A 24,039-nucleotide genomic window follows, 5' to 3' on the forward strand; every position below is an offset into this window, starting at 1 on the left:
ACGACTAGAAAGAGAAGCAAGGTAAGCATCAACATGCCTCACTCTGTCTCCTGACTATGAATGCACGTCACTAGCTGCCTTCAGCCCCTGCCATGCCGGGCTATCCTCCACTAGAAGGGCCAAGGAGAGACTGATAGCTAGGGGCAGGTATCACTGCCTGCCAGTCATCCATAGGATTTCAGCACTCTGTGAGCAATGGGGAATGGGCACACAAGAAGGATAATAGAAGGTTGGTATTGGGAGCTGAAGCAGTTCAGCAGTTATGAGCACTTACTGCTTTTGCAGAAAGCCCAGTTTGGTTGCCAGCATTCAACTGGCAGTCTACAGCTATCCATAACTCCATGTCCAGTGGATCCCGTGTCCTCTTCTGGCCTCTGTGAGCAGCAGACAGATATCTAACCCATTTACATAATTTCTCTCCAATGGCCTCTGACAGCCTTCTGTGCTTCCAACAATGCCTGTGTACAGACCTTTCCCACCTCCAGGTTTTTCAGCCAACCTGCCAATTAACCTGGTTTTGCAGCACAATCAGCTTCATAGTTTGCAAAAACTACAACCTAATAGAACCAGGTCAAATGGGCCACAAGGTATGAGATGCAGCTGACCCCAGGAACCACTGGCAGTCAGCATCACCTTCCTTACCAGGCCATTCCCGAAATGTGTTTATCCTATACCCTGGCATAGTACCTAGCATAGGACAGGATGCTCAAAAAATATTTTAGTATTTCTAAAGGCTTAGTCTTAACTATTAATAATAATTTAAAAAAAAAGATACAGAGTTACAAGAATGACATTATGAGTAAATTGGATTGAGATAGTATAAAATTTAAATTTCAGACAGGGCAAAGAAAGTTTAGGCTGTAATTCTAAAACTAAGACAAGGCTGGAAATAAACTCTAACTCTCTTCCCACACTAGAACTGTGTTGACAGGATGGGATGCTGCCATTTCACTATAACAAGAAACTAGTCATACTGTTCACTACTGGGGTCCGTGGCCTGTTTAAGTGGACGGGAACCAGGAGCAGTAAGGCCTTTACAAGCAGGAACGCAGCACTGCATGGGCACTCGCTCGGACTGAGGGGGAGGAAGGGTGCATCTACAACAGTTCAGTCTCTTCTGCTCTCTGGAAAAGTTAAACTAGCTCCAATCACAAAACTTGTAAAGATGCACATTTAGGAGAAGTAAATGTTTTTCAGGACAGGAGGAACAGCAGCCAACGAAGCAGTGAGCTCCCTTAGAGTGAGTGACTCATCACTTCTCAATCCTGCCCCATAAAATGGTTGCCTCAAAAAACCTGATTTTTCTCTTTAAGCTACCACATGGATGTAAATATATACTCTGTAACACACACTCAGGTTTACACTTACGTAAAACTGCTACTCCATAGAGACACTCTATATTTACCTTATAGTTACCTACACGGCCTCAGGGGAGTAGTAGATGGTCATTTTTGTGGAAAGGCAGGGGCGCCGAAGAACAAACTACAGGGACTTCCTGATACCATTTCTTAGTAATGGTATTGTTTTAATGTTTCTGAGATTTGTACTCAGGACCTGGAGCATGTTATTCAAGCTCTCTACTTCTCCCCTGCATTGCTTAAAAAAACCTGTAAGCTTTCTGAGAGAAACAATTTCTTGTGTGCCTTCGGAAGTAATGAACATGAAAAGTTTTCAAACTACACTGACTTTTGGAACCAACACTAACTCAATTGCTGAACAGCACCGAGAAAACCCTACGGTTCACAGCAGATGGCTGTGCACTGCCTCTGCTGAGCCTATCCTACAAGCGTGGATTTGGGTCAATGGTGTACAAGGATGGAAGTTTAGGCCATCAGAAGACATTTAGCAATGTCTATAGGCATGTGTCCAGCTGTCTGACCTGGAAGAGAATGAGCTGCTATTACAGCCTGATGACTAGAATTCACAGATGGAGCTAACCATCTCACTGTCCACAGGAAAACACCTGCAGAACAATCAGTTACACACCACCAAGAAATAGGCCAAAATAAGTTCTGTTGAGCAAATCAATCATGGAGACAGACTGTATCCCACATCTGTTTTCCCAAGCAGCCATCTTCATGACTGGTCTCTACGTTCATTTCTAACCATCATTCTGTCCCATGATTTTGATTACATGAAGTTTACTTCTAAGCATGAACACTTTCTGGGTCAGCTGACTTAGAATCAGTTTAACAAATAGAAATTATATCCCCCCACCAATAGTTAAAGTTTTCCAGAGGGTTAAAAACCTAATCATAGTCAAAAAGTGTTTAAAAAAAAAATTATCATGGAAAGACCAATGCCACCCAAATGCCAGATGCTCTTGGTTTACCTGCAGTGATGAATATCTGCACATCTGAAGGAAATGACACCAAGACTGTATGATCGCATTGATTTCCTTATACACTGACTTTTTTGTTGTTCTTTCTTTTTTCAAGACTGGCTTTCTCTGTGTAGACCAGGCTGGCCTTGAAACCACAGAGATTTACCTGCCTCTGCCTCCAAAGTGCTGGAATTAAAGGTGTATGCACCACTGCACTGACTTCTTTTAAAAGTCATTTGAAGTGGTAATATACAGAAGAATATTCTATACTCAAAAGTCTGACTGTTCCTTTGTTCTTCTAGTTAATCCAAGATTTCATTCAGAGCTTCACTTCAGGTTTACTTCTATTACTATCTTCTGTTATAATTACAGGCTTTAAAGTTGGAATGGCTGGTTCGTTTCATAATCGCACCATCTTTTCAAATAACTGGGGTTTTCTTCTAGATTACAGTGTTCCAATACACACAGATTGGCAGAGAGTGGTGTGATGGTTGCCAGTCTCCACCAGAAGCCAGGAAGGGAGTCTGGTGCAGCCAGCACCTCCATTTGACTTCTCTTCTCGCTGCCAGACTGCACCACAGTTTTTGTGGTATGAAGCCCCTACTTCACTGGTTCTGTGTTATGGTGGCTTAGGAAATTTACACACATTTTAGTACTTCTGATTTGTCAAAACATACTCTCTACAGCAGCTACTGGTTGGTCAGCGTTATGGTAAAAAGGAAACATCAAAATACAATTGACAGTCATTCATGCTTCACCACCACTTGTGGCTGGCATCTGAAGATAATCAAAACTTAAAACACAGAAAACAAAGCTAAACAATTATTTCCAGAAATAAGTCTTTCAATGTTTGATCATATTTGATAGCAGCTTTTTTATTGGTTACAAAACCTAAGCCCATATACAAAATTAGGAACACATTTAGATGCCTCTTTTGAAAGAACATTTTAGTCTTTTTTTTAAACTGAGTTTAAAAAAAAATAAAAACAATGCAATTTTAAAACACTGTTTTGAAAACTTAAAAGTGCAGCAATACACTCAGTTTCCTTTATCTACGAAATGGTGTGATTCCAACTCAAAACTGGCAAGGTCACAGCAAACCAAGTCAAGCAGATGCAGAGTCTGCACTACTTGATGCTAACGTTATTTAATGGTTAGTTTGCACTTAAGACGCGAGAGGAAATAGGAATCATCACAGTAGAGGCCCAATTTTAATCTCAATGTGTGCAAATTTTAAAAGGTAACTGTCAGTTAAGTAGGGAAGAGTCCAGAAGAAAGTCACTGGAAGGGGGACAATTCACACTATCAAGAAGGTTGTGACTTTAGGGTTCACCAGAGTGTGACCTTAATTCATACTGACTTTGTTACTCCTACTTTTAGTGAACACTACACAGTTTCAAAATTTAGACAAGTGTTTGAACAGGATGCAGTTACCATATGAAGCTTTAACTCAAAATTTGGGTAAAGAAAAAAGGCACAATGAACTTCAACTCAATTTTATGTGCACAAGAGTTGAAAAATCTGAGCCACCTTAAAGAGAAATTGATTCTAAAATTTATAAAACCTATAAATAATCAGAGGCCAAACCACTATATTAAAACAGATTCTCTAGCAAGTAAAAATCTTGCAGTTTAAACATACGCTTGTATCCATTTTAGATACAAGACAAAACTCACTCTTTAAAGTGGCTCCACCTTGGCAGATACATATATTTGTAATGAAGCACACCTGCTATGTGTTGTTTATCAGTGAAAACACCCCAGCTGATTCACAAAGCTCTGATGGCATCTGTCTCCTCTTCATCACAGTTAATACACCCCCCATCTGAAAGCTAACTTAGTTTAGATTTCTAACCCTTCACATCAATGCATTGGGAAATTATACCCAGTGAACAAGAGCAACAAAACCATTTCTGTGACAGCACAAATTATTTAGTTTAAAAAATTTCAAATCCATATTCATTCATTAATAACTGGGTCAGAGCATTTGCCAAAAGCAATGACTTTACATAGTAATGCCAGATTTTGCAGAGCTAAAGATCACTGCAAATCAGGCTGAGTTAAATAACTGCAGACCATTCCTCTACACAGATCCTTGGTTTATCTTTTAATATGTGCAGATGCTTTGAGTGGGATCTGAATGAGCTCCCCAATACTCAAGAATGAAGTCTTGTAACACTTCTAAATAGTTGCTGGTTTGTTGCCACCACATTATCAAAAGTACTGGTTACTAAGTAAAAAATATTTTAAGACTAAATTACAGTAAACATGAAAGCTCCACAGTTTAAACCCAATATAAATCAACCATATCCAATTATCAAATTAAAACAAAAAATAAAATTAACCCCTGGAAGCTGAAAGCAAGACTTTGTATTAAAACCTTACCAATGAGTATTTAGACCTTTTCCATTCTTGTTTTGACTTATTTATTTATGTATTTTGTAGTCAAGGACTCTTGCTTTCAACTTAACAGAAGTTCAAGTCTGTAACAGGTTGCAGCTCAGGTAGAGACCATGCACAGCATTTGATTATTCAAAACAGCAGGAACACACAGGCTGAAGTGAGTGGTCAAATAGGACTTGCTGTTCTCAAAAATTAGGTATAATGGCGAAAGCATTACCACTGATATCTAAAGCTCTTCCTCCAACCCTGGCTTCTGAGGCAGATAATAAACACATCAATTAATGGTAGGTGAAGTACAGTTTTAAAAAACTTATCTTTTTAATCAACAACCAAGTTTCTTGTTTTTAAGTTACTTTTGTGTCAGTTTCACCAATGAAAATCATTTGGCTTGTACTTTAATTCTTCCACATAAGAATATGAAAATATGTTTGTGGAGGACAATGATGGAGGCTCAGACCACACTGCACCTCTGTAGTCTTCCAACATGAATATACATCATACCAAAGTGTCTTGATCCACAGCGCACCTTTTTCCAAAGGCGTATCAGTGGGCAGCGGATATACCACCACTATGGAATATTCTAACTGGAGACTGCAGTTGTCAGCATGTGGCACCAGGGAACATGGAAAATATAGGGGAGTTGAGATGGTTAAGGAGAATTCTAAAACAGTTTAGGAAATCATGCATATGCATTTACAGTCCATGTGAGAGTGACTTTTGGCAACTGCAAAGTGACTGGGACATGGCTTGCTTTAGAAGCGTCAAAATGAAGAGGCAAGAGTGCTGGGAGCCTTCTGTTGCTTGCTGTCTTATCGCTTGGTGGCCATCTGGTGGTGTTTCATATTGAATGAAAGATGCTGCACTTAATTGACCTTAGAAATTAAATTCTTTTGTTTGAAGGTTGGCTGTCGGGTCAAAATTGTAAGTACCTCCTTGTGTTGCTTCTGGAATGAGGCTAGGATCTTCATCAATCTATGAAAATAGAGGGAAACTGTGAATGAATATTTTAACTACCTAAAAATACACAGGAAAATCAGTAATAATTTTACTGGGAAATTAAAAATAGACAACTGAATATGCATTTTTTAAAAAAGTGCCTGTCATAAACTCCCATATCTGTAGAAGTATGTAACCTATCTGAACATGTCTAGAATTATTTCCCAGTTAATAGATTAAAAAAGTAACAAGAATTGTTGTATAATCTAATAATGAAGTTTTGGATAAAGTATTTTTAAAAAGTCATTGATGAAGTATCTAACAGAAAATGGTACAAGCTTAATGCACATTAATAAGAAAATTCTTGGTAAATGGCCACTATATATGAAAGTCTCGATCAACATGCAGACATCTCTATTTGAATATTTACTTACATCATCACCAGAGAAATATTGATCTATGATTTCAAATGCTAATTTATATATGTCTTCATTTTCATGTTGCTGCAAAACTTCAATTTTCTCCAAACCTGACAGAGAACAAAAAAATCAAGGTGATACTAATCTGTACAATCTGATTATAGAAAACTATAGGAAGCTCAGAATATGCTCCACTTAGAGATGACAGTTTACAAAGAAGAGAAAAACGTAACCAGCAGCCCATTAAGTCCTTTCCCTTTAATGTTTTTATAACAACAACAAAAATAAAAATCAAAAACAACCACCAAACATTCCATCTGACAGAGATCTAATGGAGTTTGTTTTTGGTTGCATGACAAGTTAGTGCCAGTACAAGATCTGAAAATGTCCCAGAATGTTACATTTTAATCATGATATATCATATAGTATCTTTCATCTTCTACTGTTTTCTGCATGTTATTTCATATGATTGTGAAATTTAAGATTTTAGAACTTATTAATTGAAGTTCAAGTCCATGAAAAAACACTACATTTAAAAAAGTAAACAGATCACACTCTACAGATATAAAGAGCAAAAATAGGAAGTTTTCAGAACACTAGTCACTGACCTCTGTTTGGTTTTATGAGATAAGGCCCGGTCAGTCAAGCCTGAACTTGAACTTGCAATCCTCTTGTCTATTAAGTGCTGCACATAGGTGTGCACACCTGGGCTCAATTCAAAATATCTTTTGTATCTCCAATGCAGCATACACTTCATGTACAAGATGCACAAGTTTGTAAATGTAAAACCTTAGTATATATCCTAGAGATATCTTTCTTTCAAACATATTGGAATAGTTCATTTTTAAATGGTGAGATGGCTCAGCAGGTAAGAGCACCGACTGCTCTTCCAAAGGTTCTGAGTTAAAATCCCAGCAACCGCATGGTGGCTCACAACCACCCATAATAAGATCTGACGCTACAGTGTACTATCTATAATAACAAATAAATTTAAAAAAGCATAATACACAAATCAGAAAAGTAGAGGGATAGGTATTAACAAAAATAAATGCAAAATGCTTAATAAGATTATATATTGTGATTATTACTCCAGTAGAAACAAATATAGTTTTAAATACTAAAGAGAAAGAATTCTAAGTTATTCAAACTTTCTAAGTTAAGTTATGAACTTGACTATGAGGCTAATTTTTAATATCTTAAAAATAAGATATCTTGCTGGGCGATGGTGGCACATGCCTTTAATCCCAGCACCTGGGAGGCAGACGCAGGCAGATTTCTGAGTTTGAGGCCAGCCTGGTCTACAGAGTGAGTTCCAGGACAGCCAGGGCTACACAGAGAAACCCTGTCTCAAAAACAAACAAACAAACAAACAAACAAAAGATATCGTAAGATAAGTATGAACATAAATTAACAGTAAGATGAGCTCCGTGTCAGTTTTGCATCTACTGACACTATTTATATGAATTTGGACAAACCTCCCATATACCTTTTTGCTTTTAATGGCAATTGAATTTATTTTCTCTAAAGTATAAATGGTATAAACTATCCATATAATTAACAAAAATACAAACAAATCATTAAATTGTAGTAAAAGAAATGTCTGGACACTTTAGTACATACTGAATAGGTAAATGACAATATTTAATGACTTCTGTCCTATTCTCTTCAATATGCCTTTGTAGCAATCCTAAAAGCATCTCTAACTTACAGAATTCAAATAAGATACACACAACTGGGCAACCTCCGGAAGTAGAGTCTACCCAGTCCCATTGTAATATGTGCAACAAGAATGAATGTGTTCACTTTGTCCAGAGTTTGAGAAACGCTGGATTCAACAGAACTTTTACTATTCTAGTTGTCCACATCAGGCTATTCACACGCTCCTGTACACTCTGACATCAAAGGAAACTGTGATTTGGTTTTCAGTACAGAGTGGATGGGAGGGCTTTAACAACCATTAAAAAGTGGGGCTTACTGAAAGTTCAAGACCAGAAGACTTAGTAAAACCTTTTAGGACCCTGCTTAGTTTCATCTCACAACAGGAAGTTACTGAAAAACACTGCATCTGTCCCTGACTCACTCTGTGGTTTAATTCTCTCCCATGTGTGCTTGCACATACACAAAACACAAACCACACACACCCAAAACACACACACACACACACACACACACACACAAATTCAAACAACCATTTTGTCCTTGACACTTGTCACTTTCCAAAACACTGAGCTAAAAACCTATTTTTCCCCATAAGCACTCAGACTAAGAGAGTCTTGATTTGGCAATGGAAAACAAATCACTAATGAGTATTTCCTAAAATCAATCATTTCCAGGAAAGTTGATTCTACAACCTGTGGATTTCCAAAGTATGAGCTACTGTTTGGTTTTTTTAAAATCCTTTAGTAATGCTAATATGGATAATAAGACCAGCAAAATACTCTGAGCACTTAGTAACCGTGTGCATTTCTTTAGTGGTTCTCTAGATGAAGTGAACTCAGAGGACTAGTGTTTTAGGACTCCAGGGGCACCCACTGCCTTACCTCCACACTCTTCGATGATCTCAGCTATTGTGCTTGCTTCATCACCAGCCATTATCAGGATGTTTTTTAGACCATCTAGAACCACCTGCACCACTTGAGAATCTTTTACTGACAGTAAGTTACAGAATGGTGGTATTACATTCTGCTGTACAAGATATTCAACCTAGACAATACAAGAGAAGAAATATTTTTAATATATGCAATTCCATTTTCCCTCATTATTGTAGTACTGAGACAAAAACAACCAGCAACTTATAAAAATAAGAAAGAAATGCCCTTGCTGAAATTACTAAAGTGACAAGTTAAATTTTCTCAAACTCACTTGATCTTTTCTGCCACTTATCGTTAAGTTGCTAATTGCCCAAGCAGCTTCCTTTTGTGTTCCAAAGTCCCCCTAAAATATAAAAACAATTTTACAGAGTAAGTTCTTTATTAAAAACATCTAAGTTGTAATAAGTTAAGATAAATAATGAATTCATAATGACTGACCTTAGCAAGCTGATGAATAATCATAGGGATTAACCCAGCATCTATTACAGCTTGAACTTGCTGTTGATTGCCTGCTGTTATATTGGAAAGGAACCATACTGCTTCCTGTAGTGAACAAAATATGGACCACTTTTATTGAAAAAACTACCTTTTTTATTTTTCTTCTTTAATATTTTAAATATTTGATAACAAAATCTCCCGAGAGGTGTTAAATGAACAAATCTAAAAAGTGATTGGTTGTGCAAGACTGCCCTTTTAATTTTACTTACTATCACTTATGCGATAGTAATCTAGTGTTTGTATAAAAGGAAAGGGATGCCACGGTGCATATGCGCAGGTCAGATAACTTCTAACTTCTGAGATTTGGTTCTCTCCTTCCATCATGTGGTCCCAGAGATCCAACTCAGGTTGTCAGGTTTATAAGGTAAGCATTCTACCTGCCATTTAGCCAATTCATACTTCCCATTTAAGTAAAAAGGAAGGAAGCTTCCATTCATGATACTTGTATGGCCACTAAACCCAGTGTTTAATAATCCCGTAAGCCTACTTTAGCTAGGCATTATTCTAAGTAGTGGTGATAACAGCAGCAAATAAAACAGCTTCAAACCTTTCTCCACCGAGTTGTATTAGCTCATTTTGAAAGGCATGCCCAAAGATTGGAATTTCCAAATACTTGTCAAGACTACTTCCACTATAAGATATTTAGTTTATTTTAAAGCATTAGGTCAGGGGAGAAGGCTCGGTGGATAAGGTGCCTTCTACAAGAGCATGAGGACCTGCGGCGTTCAAGTACTCAGCACCTACGTGAGACACATGGTGACCAACAGCTACGGCCACACAGCTTGAGAGAAAATGAAACCCTTATTAACATATTGTAAAGTACAGCCATAAGAGAAAATAGCTTAAAGGGTCCTCAAAATACTACCGTACAACTACCATGACTCAGGAACATCATATATCAGAAAGGAAACTAAATCAGAGACCTTAAACAGTTACTGATATGCCAGTGTTTTCTGCAACTTTATTCACAATAACCAAGGGGTGAAAACAACCCAGTGTCATTCAACAGGTAGATGAGGAAAATGTGGTATACCCATCCAACAGAATGACTTATTCAGCCATAAAAGCAAATCAAGTCAGGGCTTGGGAGGTAAAGTGTCTGCCATACGAGCACGAGCACCTGACTAGATATCCAACATCCATCTAAACCCTCGGTTCAGTGACACACATCTGTAACCCAAGCTCTGGTGAGGCAGAGACAAAAGAATCTGTAGCGCTCAGGCCCAGTGAGGAACATTACTTCAAAACACAAGGTGAGATCTGGAGAGGTGACTCCATGGTAAAGAGCGTGAACTGTTCTCCAAAACCATAGTCCGGCTCCTAGGAACCACTGGGCAGCTCACAATTCACCTCCGGCACCAGCAGCTCCAGGGAGAGGAAGGTGCTGTTTCTGACCTTTACTGGCATCTGCATTTATATGCACACACCCACCCACCCATACACAGAATTAAAAATAATAAAAGTGATTTTTAAAAATACAATGTAGGGAGCAACTGAGGAAGATAACCGATGCTGACCTTGGTCCTCCCCCCCACATACATAAACACACACACACACACACACACACACACACACACACAGAGCTCTAACATTCTATGAAATAAATGAACTTTTAAAACTATGTGAAACAAGCCATAAAACTACTTAAGTACTTAACTGTCTACTGTCTAATTACAAGTAAAATTGAATACATATTTACAACTTTAAAGGAATAAATTTTTATGATCTTTGAAAGAAGGTATGACACCCTAAGGTCTTTTCTAATGCTGTAGAAGGTTAAATTATGTTTATTTTTTAAAATGTTATTTGTGGGAGGTTTTATATGTATTTTTTGTATACTGGTTAATAATTACAGATGCTGCTCAACCTACTTAAACATAGTTTAAATATTCACTCTTTTTTATTCTATGAGGAGAGTGGGACTAAAGGAAGCACAAGTTGAGACAGTGATAAAGATCTCTCCCCTGGAGTGTCTGACTTTGAATAAACATCATGATAGCAAAAGGAAACAGTCCTAGACAGGAGGAGAAACAGTGCAGGCCTTTACCTTATTTATTTTCTCTTTCGGGTGTGACAAGAGGTTTGGGAAGTGGGACAGGACATCACAGTTGAGAACCACCTGGGTCTGCTCATCAGTGCCAGTCACTATGTTCCCAACTGCCCTGAGTGCTGCAGTCTGAAGGAGGAATAAAACAATTTAAACATGTTTATCATGAAATTGTTGTTTTTATCTTTTTCCTTAACTCTTGAGAAGCTATGAAGAGCAAAAACTTAACAGTTATTCCATCCCTACAACAAGGCCATAAGCAAAGCAAGTAATGATTTTTAAACAATAATTTCTTGTGGAAAATTACTGAACTCCAAAGAAAACTTGCTAAAAAAAAAGTCTTTTAAATAGAGAAAATTAAAAATCATTAAGTCCCATCTTTAAAATAGCTCTTAGGGCTGATGAGATGGCTCAGTGGTTAAGAGCACTGACCGCTCTTCCAAAGGACCCGAGTTCAAATCCCAGGAACCACATGGTGGTTCACAACCACCCATAATGAAATCTGACCCTCTCTGGTGTGTCTGAAAGACAGCAACAGTGTAAAGTAAATAAATCTTTAAAAAAAATTTAAAACAGGTCTTACTCATCACTAAACAGGTCCTATAGACTTTAATATTGTACTAAATCAGCATGCATTTTTGTCTACTATGTCATATACAGTCCTGCATTTAATATATTTAATGTCATTCTGGGCCAGCATTTATTTTTAGTTAGCAAACATTTGGCAGAGAAGTTTGATGAGCAGAACTAACAACGACCCCTAATCAGAGCAAAGTCAAAAGGTATGCAGTTAGGATCCTAACCTAGAGACAGAGAGCTAAGAAGAGGCAGACTGAAGACTCCAGTAACAGAGCGGGATGAAGGAAGAACCTAAGCATTCAACAGCAAGGATGGAGAGGGAACCCAGGAATACAGCAGAAAGGGATGATGGAGAACACAGGCATCAGTTATGTACCATACTGTCTCCTAACAGGATACTAGAAAAGCAATTTGTGGAGATCAGTAGTTTTATTTCTGTCTGGTTGAAATGACAATGGAATACATACAGATCTATATACTCTGAGACGCACATAACTGAAATACTGAAGAATTAAGAAAACAAACAAATTTGTGTTCAAGAGATGAGCTACGGCACCCTGGGGTGCATGCTGTTGGACTTTACTTACTTGAACTTTAACTTCCTGGTGGCTTAGAAGGGGGACGAGGAAGGGTACAACCCCTGAATCAATAACCATCTGTATCTGCTCATTTCCTCCATCGGTCAAGTATGAGAGCGCCCAAACAGTGTCTACAAGAATCTAAGGAAGTAAAAACAGCAAAAAGATATTGGAGGAGTTGTAACAGAAGAACAGTTTTTGTTTTAACTTGGTGGCAAGGCACCCTCGCATTGATAGGTATAAACCCTATCTTTCTCTCAGCGACTACCTGAGATCACCCTTCAGAAACATGAGGCACAAGGCTAGAGATGCTTCTTTTTCAGTTTGACTTTATGTACCAGACAGATAAAAATAAAAATAAAAATAAAAATAAAAATAAAGGGTGGGCAAGATAGCTTTACAAGCAAAGAGTTTGCAAACTAGCCTGGTAAGCTGAGTTTGATCCCTGAAGCCACACAAAAGTGGAAGGAGAGAACCAACTAGACAAAGTCATCATTTGACCTCCACACAGGTGCAGAGCTCAAACAGAGAAATAACAACAACAACAACAACAACAACAATAATAATAATAATAATGTTATACAATAATAAATAATAAATTGTTAAACAAGCAGTAAATTCTCCTTGGGCCCAAAAATTAGGTTCTAAAATAACTATGATCTACTTCATATACAGTATGAGGCCAAAACATTGTACTGCTTCAAGTCTAGAAGAGCCAATAATAATCACATCCATTTTACTGGTTTTTAAGTATGTTCAGTGAAAGGATCTGCACACAGTAGAGTGCTTCCGCCCAGACCCTGGATTACCATTCTCAAACACCTATTTTCAAAGAGAGATCTTTTATTAAGTGGGGAAGAAAAGTAAAGTAAGTGACTGATTTCTAACTCAGCCAGCAAACAATCTTTCAGGTGTGACTTTTAAGAGAAATGGGTAGTGGGTGCCTCTGTTAGAATGGGATAGAATATGGTTTGCTTTGATTGGGTATGCTAATTAGGGTGGCTTTTGATTGCTGGACTTCAATACTGTGACAGTCGGACATTGGTGATCAGCTGTAATAAAGAGTCTGACCCAAGAAAGTGTCCAAATAAAAGAACAGACCTTGGTGGCTACTTTTAGGGGTGTAATCCATGGTTTACAGGGAAAAAGAAGGAGAAGGGGAAGGCCTGCTAGCACTGTTTTCCATGCTGGGGCCTGCTAGAGCACTTCCTTCATTCAGTAGGACAATTTTTCTGACTACTAAAAGTGAATACATTAAGGAATGAATTGGCACTTGGCACATAGACACATCTTCACGTTGTGTGGATTGTGATAGCACATATCTGTGACTGCCAATACTAAGGAGCTGGACCCTGGAGAGCAGGAAGCAGGAGTAAAAGCCATCCTCAGCCACCGAGGCTGCAGGAGACTCCAAAACCCAAATTAAGGGCCACCCTCAGCCATCTGAAGTCTTAACTCTGAGAACAAAACCAACAGGGTAGGTAAGAACTTAAAGGATCTAAAAACCTGACTGAACACAAAGCTGGTACGTGGTCTTCCTTGGTGCCTTCTGAGGCAGAAGCACCACTCAACTTATTTGAAATCCAGACACCTTTCTATTAAGGGTCCAAAAGTAAAAGCAGCTACTGAATTTACATATCTTTTAGGAATGCATAGAAGTCAGAGACACAAGACACACATAATCTTCATCTTTAGCACTACTAAGAACCATGTGAACAATTTCAAATATCTGTAAGAAGAAAACACTTAAATACTAGCTTGGCTCTGGATTATGCCAAGTGTGAAATGAGGTGGAGAGTAAAGAACAAGAAAGGAGGGAAGGGAAACAATTATGAACGTGTTTGAAACAGAAGCTGGGGGCAGGGAGGGGTATTCCAGGGGAGAAAATAAAAACAAACTCAAGAGCTGCATCAAAGGAAAGATTAGAAATATAATCTAAGTGTGGTGGTTTGAATAAGAATGGTCTCCATAGGCTCATCTATTTAAATGCTTAGTCATGAGGAAGTGGCACTACTTTCAAAGGATTAGAAGGGATGGCTTTGTTGGAGTAGGTGTAGCCTTGGCAAAGGAAATGTATCACTGAGGGTAGGCTTTAAGTTTCAAAAGCCCAAACCAGGCCCCTTCTCTCTCTTCTTGCCCTTTGAGCATCTGGATGTAGAACTCTCAGCTATTTCTATAACACCATGTCTGTTTGCATGTTGCCATGCTCCCTGCCACGATAACAATGCAATAAGCCTCTGAAACTGTAATCAGGCCCCAATCAAATGTTTTCCTTTGTACAAACTGCTGTGGTCATGGTGTCTCTACAGAGAGATAGAACACTGACTAAGACACTAAGTAACAACAGTAAGACTGAAAAGAGCAGAGCAAGGGACTTGCACCCTTACAACAAAGCTGACATCTGTGTTATCAAGAGTCCCAGGAAAAAGTAGAATTGAAACAGCTGTGCCCTGCTGTGATGTTTTCTTTTTAAGAAAACAAAACAAAACAAAACAAAAAAAGTCTGTGGAAGGAACCACAGTTTAAGCAAAGAATGCCTTTCAACATAAGCAGATTCCCCAAGCACAGCTCTGTGAGAAGTGTGTGAGTGCCTACATCTGCATGTCTGTGTAATGTATTATTTGTAGTGTGGAAAATTTTTTTAATCTTGGGGATTTGGGCATGACAATTATGGTTAGAAACATTTTCTTGGTCTATAGATTATTAATGTTTGGTGACCATATAAGTTCTAACAGTGGATTTTAACATGTAGTTAACTATCATTAATTTATCATTAACTACAGGGACTGTTTCCAGACACAGAATTTGAACCATAAGTTAGGATGGACATTAGGCATGATCATAATGTAGGTAAGATCTGCCGTCCTGAATCTGCAACTACATGGTGAGAAATTAGAATAAACTGGAACCAGGCAACCAACACATGGACTCTGCCTGGCCATGCTGAGCAAATGCTTTGACTACGAGCCTTAAAATACCCAGGAGAGGCTGAGCTTCCTAGATGCTGAGCTTCTACAGGAAAGGATCTCCCCTGGAGCAGACCCCAGGTGAGGGAGGGCTGGGTCAGGCTTGGGAGGAGCCACTTTGCCTTCTCATTGGTCCCAACATAGAACCTAGATCATTTGTCCAGGTTCCCTAATCCCCCTGAGGTGTCTGTGTTCAACTCGTAGAGCTTGGTCTTGGCAGCCTGTACCTGAAGTTGCAGACTGACTGTTCTTTGTCCTAAGGCTGTGAACAGAAAGCAGACTCTGTTTTGAGGAGGTGGGATTTAAGTATACATTTATTTTTACTGTGCCTTGCTCGGGACTACATTTAACAAAATGCCTTCCTTCCTTTACTATTATTTTAGAAAGAAAAGTTTTATGAAAATTGTTTTAGTGTGAATACAGGATACTTTAATTAATTATGGCATTATTTTGGAAAATTCTTGAGTTTTAACTCAAATGTTTGCCAATACCTTCCAAAGTAAGGTGATATTCGGAGACAGTTGTTGAGATCAGTTGACTTGTAGACTTTTCTGGGGTATTCACATTTTAAGATTCCTTATTAATAAATGGTTTTGTCCTATTTCTAACTAAAAACCATAACATTATTCTTTATATATTTTCATTATATTAACAAGCTTAGCTGCAAACAAATAAAATACTTTAATTACTTAATACAAAAAAAAAAAACATAGTAGAGTTAATGGAAAAATGCCCCTGAATGTGCAAATAAATGACTTAAAAATACAGATGCAAAAATAGAGATGAAGCAACAAAGACTAAGTTCACTGATCACCACATGGGTAAACTGAGTAAAGCAAAGGTATTTCAAAAGGTGTAAGCATATAGGTGGCTACTAGAACAAAGCACATAAGTATTACATAAAATGATTAGAGTTAAAATTTAAAATCCTTTGTGGTATTAGGGATTGAACACAGGGTTGAAGCACTTTACCAATGTGCAAAAATTTCCCTAGCCGAGTCCTCAATTGTTTTCTAAATGAAAATAAACCCTACAATTTCCATGAGCTATATCTAAAATAAAGTGATAACAGAAAACTAAAAATAAAAGGAAAGATATATATACTTATATCAAAGAAAGAACATAGAAAGTTAAAAAAAATCTGTTGAGAGCAGTAGAATTTAGCTAAAACTTGATGCAAAAGACACTTTATAACATTAATAAAACTGTAAGAGTTACAAACATCTGTTCACCAAACAATCCTTTAATTGCCATTATAAAGATAGGTAATATACAAGAAAAAATATCTCAAAAACTAACAGTACGAGAGGTTTGTTACATTACTATCTTTTAGACATGGTGTTATGTGGCTGAGGCTGGCTGTAAATTCCTTATTGTCTTCCCTTTACCTCCCAGGGTTGGTATTACAGGCATTAGCTACCAATGCACAGCAATTAGGAACGAGAACAAACCAACACAAAGAAACAGCAGCTATAGACTTATAAGCTGAACTGTATACCCGGGTAGGTTCTAACCTGTACCCTTAAACAGGAGTAAAGGCAAGCACGAGTGTAAACAGATTTTGAATCGTGAGTCTGTTGACTAATCAGCACATGTGAGTGATCTTCAGGATCCCCGAAGTCACTTGTCACTAAATATCAAGTCTCAGCATATAACATATATGCTAAAACTGATCAAGTTCCACTGTAGGGTAGATTGGTACCAGACGTTATGTGACACTGAATAGTCCATGAACATATTAAAAACAGGCAAGAAAGTCAGATGCTCTAAAACTACTTACAAATTGTCAGCCACACCACAGACAATAAAACACACAAACTGACCCGTGTTTTGTGCCTCTTCCTACTGAAGTGTCTGTGTGCGTGCATGTGTGTGCGCATGTGTGTGTGACCATATGCATCCTAAAATCCAAGTCAGAAAGCTGCTAGTCCTGATTGCTTTTTCTCACCATACCTATTAATCTAAGCATGTCTCATCTGCCCTACACTTTCTTATTTTCTAACCCTAAACTCAACACTAGCTAATTATCTCCCATGTCTACCCAAAATGTGCCACCAACCTACATTCTCAACTGTACAATCCCCTTCAAGACTGTACTTTCCTTACAGAGGGTGAGTTATGAATACAGAATACAATTTTAACTACTTAGTCCTAACTTTGCTATCCACAAGAGGCTATGTGGCTCTTAAAACTTTATCCAAGGCCCTGTATGAGCTACAATATGTCCATTTTATCCAATTTAAATTTTATGTGTCAAGAGAACTGGCATAAGACTATCCTTCAGAATGAAGTTTTACTAATTAGGAAAGAAACAGCAAGCAAGTCTCACAATCAAAAACAGGGCTGGAAGCCGGGCGGTGGTGGCGCTCGCCTTTAATCCCAGCACTTGGGAGGCAGAGGCAGGTGGATTTCTGAGTTCGAGGCCAGCCTGGTCTACAGAGTGAGTTCCAGGACAGCCAGGGCTATCCAGAGAAACCCTGTCTCAAAAAAAGCCAAAAGACAAAAAAACAAAAAAAAAAACAAAAAAAAAAAACAGGGCTGGGAGATGGATGGGGTTGGCCTTGAAGTGGAAAAGCATTTGAAGGGACAGAGCATAGTCAGGCAGCATGGTGGGCTCTTCAACAAAGAGAGCCCCCCACTTCAATTCCCAAAGGAGTCTCAGCAGGAGAGTTAAAAGACAATGTGGTTTTCTGATTCTTATAAGTTGCCAAGGAGTGGGCAGCCTTGCCATCATGTGAGCCGGTGTGGTAGGGTCTATGCACACAGGCAGGTAGTAGGTGGACCCATGAACTTATCTGGCAGCTGCTAGACAAGTGGTAAGACAAGAACAGAGTGCTTTCTTACCAACTTTCTACAGGGCAGTAGCTAGGGCTTGGTTTCCCTGCCTACGCTTGAGACACGGCAGGTACCTTAGTCCTTTGTTGTAAGGGAGGACAACAGATGGGTATGACCTGATTTCGGGGGGGGGGGGGGGCAGCTAGCAGGTCTATGGTCTAACATGCTTTACCTCCTTAAACTGCTTTGCTGGTTCTGCATCCCTTGCTTCCAAAGCTTCAACAAGAAATTCCTTAGGGCTAAATATTAGCACTTTTTCTGAAATACAGCTTTGCCTGTGAAATCTTATACAAATGTCCACGTTTTCAACAGTCCCTCATAGTCTGTAATTCCTGAATCTATGCTGGAAAATATTGTCACAGAACAAGTTCCAAAATCTCATCACGTCTCTTTCCTTAGCTGTTCCTATTACTACTGTCCATACTTCAAGTCTATTATGAAAAGAAAATAGCTTATATAAAACTTCCCTACTTCAAGTCATCCATTGTCTCAGCAGTCTGGTACAAATATCAATTCTCATGTGTTACACATATAAATGTATCTATTGCTTAATCTATCCAAAAACCTTCTACAGGCCTCACTAATTACCAGGCAAAACCCCAAAGTTTTTAAAACATAGGAGCCAAGATTGCAGATAAATTCCACATCAAGCTTTTGAGTTACTATCTACTTGCACTCTCTAAAACCTCCACGTATCCAAGATTTCAGTACACTTCCTAGTGTTCCTCAAATGATGTTCAACTGGCAAGAAAACTATGCAAAAAAACTCCATGACTTCAGACAGAAATAGTATCTCGTAGACTTTTTATAACTAAAAGTGTTGACATGTGTGCATAAAACAGTGTTCCACATATTTTAAACCAAAGATGGACATCATCCTGACTGTTTCTGACACCCTTTCCATCTACTTACAATGCAGCAGTTGTTGGGTTTTTTTATGTTTTGTTTTGAAACAAGCTCTCAAATAACTCAAGCTGGCGTTGAACTCCAGTTCCTTCTCCCTTGACTCCAAAGTGCTAGGATTACAGGTGCACACCATCACTCATGGCTCTTATAATGTTCATTTCAAATGTTACCTTCTTGGTGATATTTTGCACGTTTGGTTTGATGTGGTGTTTGAGACAGGGTTTTTCTGAGTAGCCCTGGCAGGGTGATTTTTTTTTTTATTTTGCCAAATAAAATTATATGTGCTTCCACAGTCAGAACTTTGGTTATTTCTCTATTATATGCTCATACCATATTGTGTGTTTGTGAGATCACGGCATACATCATAGACTTGGCTTCAATTCTGACATGGCAATTATTCAAAACAAAAAACAACAAAAAAATTTTGTAAATATTAATACTTTTAAAAACATTGTAATAATTCCCTCAAACTTGAGACAAGTTCTAAGATCCCACACGAATGCCTAAGACTGTATTTATGTATGTATGTATGTATGTATGTATGTATGTATGTATGTATGTTTGGGGTTTTTTTTAGGGAGAGTTGTTCAAGACAGGGTTTCTCTGTGTAGCCCTGGCTGTCCTAGAACTCCCTCTGTAGACTAAGCTGGCTTCAAACTCAGGAGATCAACCTGCATCTGTCTCCTAACTTCTGAGATTTAAAAGCATGTGCCACCCCAGCATGGCTATAGTGTTTTCTTATACACAGATATCTGTGATAGTTCAACTTATAAATTATGCAGATTAAAACATTAATAATAATTGATAAAATGGAGCAATTATAGGCACATACTATAAAATTATTCAAAACACTGGTAATTTATTGCCATTTTTCATTTAACATGTTTTTTCTTTTTTCTTTTTTATTCGAGACAGGGTTTCTCTGTGTAGTCCTGGCTATCCTGGAACTCACTCTGTAGACCAGGCTGGCCTCGAACTCAGAAATCCGCCTGCCTCTGCCTCCCGAATGCTGGGATTAAAGGCGTGCACCACCACCGCCCAGCTTCATTTAACATTTTAAGACTGTAGTCGACTACAGCTGACTGAAACTTACTGGGGATGGTCTTATGCAATGTGTATTCATATACTAAGTTCTATGTCCCAAGATCACGCTGTAATTTGGAGTTGGGCATTGTATTGTCCAAAGTGCTGTAAAGAATGTTTCTCAATGGGGCTGGAGAGATGGCTCAGGGGTTAAGAGCACTGACTGCTCTTCCAGAGGTCCTGAATTCAATTCCCAGCAACCACATGGTGGCTCACAATCATCTCACACACACACACACACACACACACACACACACACACAGACAAAGAGAAAATATATACTCTAGCACTCATTTAAAAAACCCTTGTGGTCCTATCAAGAGTCAATTCCCACACTGACACCACTTTACTCACATTTATGTCCGTGTGGTAGATGAGCACACACAAAGCTGGCAAAATCTGAGGAAAGAAGATAAACAGTAACACTAGAGTTGATGGACATGTCCTTGTAAAAACAAATGATGACACAGAAAGCAGTAATTACTTAAAACACAATGTGAACATTTTTGAATATTTAAGAAGAATAAAAATTAATAAACTCAATCTGAAAAACCAAAATGCATATTTATTTCAAATGTCTAATTAAAAGCTAAATAAATCTGACAGGTACTAATATTCCTTAAGAGAAATTAAATTACTTCCAGAAACACCCTTTATGACATGTCAGGTAAGCAGAATAGAGATGTCAGCCACAGACACACATTGTGGGTAGTCCAGAGAAATCACTATTCAGAGTTATCATCGCCTAAATTTGTATTCAATAAGCTGTTTGAGTAAAGTAACTTTAAGTCAAGAAATTGACAACCAGTACAAGGTAACAGGCTTATTGACCCTAGGTCCTAAGAGACCTTTCACAAATATACAGCAAATGAAAAATGCCTCCTAGGGACTCATACTATCTCGGTCTGGTAACAGAAGGTACAAACACTGGATGAAGACAGATTTACTCACTCTACAGTCAAGGAAATCAAGGTTTTATAGGATTTTAAAAATTTTAACATATACCACATTTCCAAGAACATCAATTTTGTCAGAAACCAATGGGCTGAATGCAATCACTCAAATTATTTGCATATTTCTAGCATAAGAAATCCATAAGGCAATACCGCAAAACTGGCTGTTCCCTTTTATGAATTTTTTTCTCTTCATGAAACGTCATTAAAAAATAAGCATTAGAATGGACAGACATTCCTTTTATTACTGAACAATACTCAACTTTGATATATGGTGTATTATACTTCAAAACAGAAGAAGCTTCATACTTTCAACAAAATCAGAATATGTTCATTATATTCCCTGTGCAAGAATACCTAAGCATAAGCAGGGAAAGAAACCATCGCCTTATAAGTCTGCATTTACCTCCTGAACTGTCTCCATAGGCGGTGGGGGGTCTTTATTCCTGCAGAGATTGACAATGACCCATGTGACGTTCCGAAGGAAGGTGATGGGAATGGAGGGGTTGATGAAGGACAGAAGAGGTTTGACAACTCCCAGTGATATGACATAATCTCTACATTGAGGACCATCACCTACAGAAATGAAAATTGTATTTAAAAAAAAATCACAGTCAGGATGAGAAAGTCTGAAATGTGTGCAATGGCTCATGTTGGGACACGATGCCCTATGTTTCCTCACCAGTCAGACATCAAGCATTGCTTCCCATGATTTTGATTTGGGGAACACAAATTTAACCACTATTGACACAAATGATATATCCTTTTGTGCCTTTTACACGTAAGTGCTACCTTAGAAGTTTAAGAATACAATCAACTCATGAAATTCAGAGGAAACATAGTGTGTAATGGCTATGCCAATGTGGGAAAAAAGTTAAATTAAGATTGTCAACTAAAGCCTTTCAAACCTAAATTCAACTTACCTATAATGTTTCCCAAAGCCCACACTGCTTGTTCACAAACATTCTGATGGGGGGAATGGAGGAGTCGCAGAAAAAGTGGTACTGCATCTGTATGTAAGGGGAACTGCGTTATCTAATGAATCCACAATTTCAACCCAAGTAAGTTAATAAAATATTCAAGAGTCAGATACACACTATAACTGCCCAATTACAGTTCACCATACAAATTTGGTGATACGTAAAAATAAGCAGTATCAGTACTTTTAACTTGGTAAGACTTGAGCAATACAGCATCAAACAGAACCTAAAGCGTGCTACTATGCCATTAACTTAAAAAAAAAAGTATAAAATTTTTTCTATAATTGATTTTTTAAAAGTTCATATCCCAAACATTTATTCTTAAAGAATAATACTTACTTTCAATGTAATCCCAATGCCTAAGACAGGATTAACCAGAACCAATTAAATCAGATTTACCAAACAATTTAAAGCAACCATATTTACTATTCTTTTCTGTTTTTATTTTTTATATGTATGGATGTTTTGCCTACATGTATATGTCTTTGCACCACAAGTGCCTGTGGAGGCCAGAAAAGGATGTCTGGTTTCCTAAAATTACAAGATGGCTGTGAGCTACCATGTGTATACTGGGAATGGAACCTGAGTCTCCCGGAAAAGCAGCCAGTGCTCTTAACTGTGGAGCCGTCTCTCTAGCCCCTAACTTTTGTTACTCTGTTATACCTTATACCCACCTTCACCATAAGTTCACTTTTTCTTAAACTTCTACTCTGTGCTAGCTCTAGACTATTTAGTTTTACCTGTACACTAGATACTTAACTTGACCTTTTTATTACAAATAACTCATACTTTAACAGAATATATCACTGTAAGTCACAACAGCCACTATTACAATCCAGCTTTCCATGTTCATCACCCTGCAAAGAGCTCTCCAATCTCTAGCAATCAGCATCCATTAACTCTTCTGTTACTCAGTTCCCCAAACCCAGGCAATCAGTAAAAAGCTTGCCTTTTCTATTCATGGACTTGTCTAGTCTGGACATTTCAGAGAAATGAGATCACACTGCACGTGATTTTTTTTAAAATATCTGGCTTCCTTCACTTTCGTAACTTGCAAGTTCATCTATTTCACAGGTATCATTGCTTTATTCTTCTAGATTGTTAAATAATGTTCAGTTCCATTCATTTTATTGACCCATTAATAGTGAACTTCTAAGAAACCACGACTGGATGCTCTGTGAACATCATATTCACGCTTTTTCTCCCACTTCTTCTATGAGTAAAACTGGGAACACGTGGTCAACTTGAGCATAACTAAAAACTAATATTCAAGGCATTTTTTATTTCCATCACTGATAAATTCAGTTTAAAATGGAAATGGTAAAAATAAAGTGCTATATAGTAACTTTACCTCCTAATTTCTATTTAAAACACGTTTACTACTACAACACCAAGTTGGAAAAGTTTTTAAGAGCTGTAGTAACTTCAGCCACAAAACTATAGTAACTTACTTGAAATAAGTAAGGTATGGGACACATGCCTTTAATCCCAGCACTCAGAAGGCAGAGGCAGGCTGATCTCTGAGTTTAGGGACAGATGGTTTATATAACAAGTTTCAGATCAGTCAAGGCTACATAGTAAGGACCTGTCTCACTGTATGTAAGGCGGGTGTAGAGCACACCTGTAAGGCTAGCAGGCAGGATGCTGAAGCAGGAGTATCCTGAGCTTAAGGTCAGGCTGGAACTACACAGAAAGCTAGCTTAAAGACCAGACCTGGTTACACAGCAAGACCCTCCCCACCAAGCCCTACTCCAAAACAACTACATGCTGCAACATGAAGGCCTAGCCTACTCAGCATACTCAGAAGGTACTAAAAACAGAGTGTTTCAAGTCCTGTTACTAGGATATGATCCCTACCCAGAAACATAAAAAGTCTATTCGCTTTTTTTGTTCCAAAATTACAATTATTTTGTAACAGTTTAATAATACCAAAAAGATAAAAA

The 24,039-nt window shown here is 38.1% G+C and overlaps 1 protein-coding gene across 1 annotated transcript in view; it reads right to left on the reverse strand.

Moving 5' to 3' along the window:
- Positions 1-3,172: 3,172 nt before the first annotated feature.
- Positions 3,173-24,039, reverse strand: part of Kpna3 (karyopherin subunit alpha 3) — a 74,192-nt gene continuing 53,325 nt past the window's right edge. Inside the window, exons 8-17 of the mRNA XM_031362934.1 lie at positions 22,040-22,126; positions 21,523-21,692; positions 20,518-20,562; positions 12,383-12,514; positions 11,217-11,345; positions 9,110-9,214; positions 8,943-9,014; positions 8,621-8,783; positions 6,096-6,190; positions 3,173-5,697 (exon numbers count right to left, since the gene is read on the reverse strand). Of these exons, the coding sequence (XP_031218794.1) occupies positions 5,599-5,697; positions 6,096-6,190; positions 8,621-8,783; positions 8,943-9,014; positions 9,110-9,214; positions 11,217-11,345; positions 12,383-12,514; positions 20,518-20,562; positions 21,523-21,692; positions 22,040-22,126 (1,097 nt within the window). The 3' untranslated portion in view covers positions 3,173-5,598. The remainder of the gene's footprint in view (positions 5,698-6,095; positions 6,191-8,620; positions 8,784-8,942; positions 9,015-9,109; positions 9,215-11,216; positions 11,346-12,382; positions 12,515-20,517; positions 20,563-21,522; positions 21,693-22,039; positions 22,127-24,039) is intronic.

The sequence above is a fragment of the Mastomys coucha genome, unplaced genomic scaffold, assembly GCF_008632895.1.
Source record: "Mastomys coucha isolate ucsf_1 unplaced genomic scaffold, UCSF_Mcou_1 pScaffold9, whole genome shotgun sequence".
Classification (NCBI taxonomy): Eukaryota; Metazoa; Chordata; class Mammalia; order Rodentia; family Muridae; genus Mastomys; species Mastomys coucha.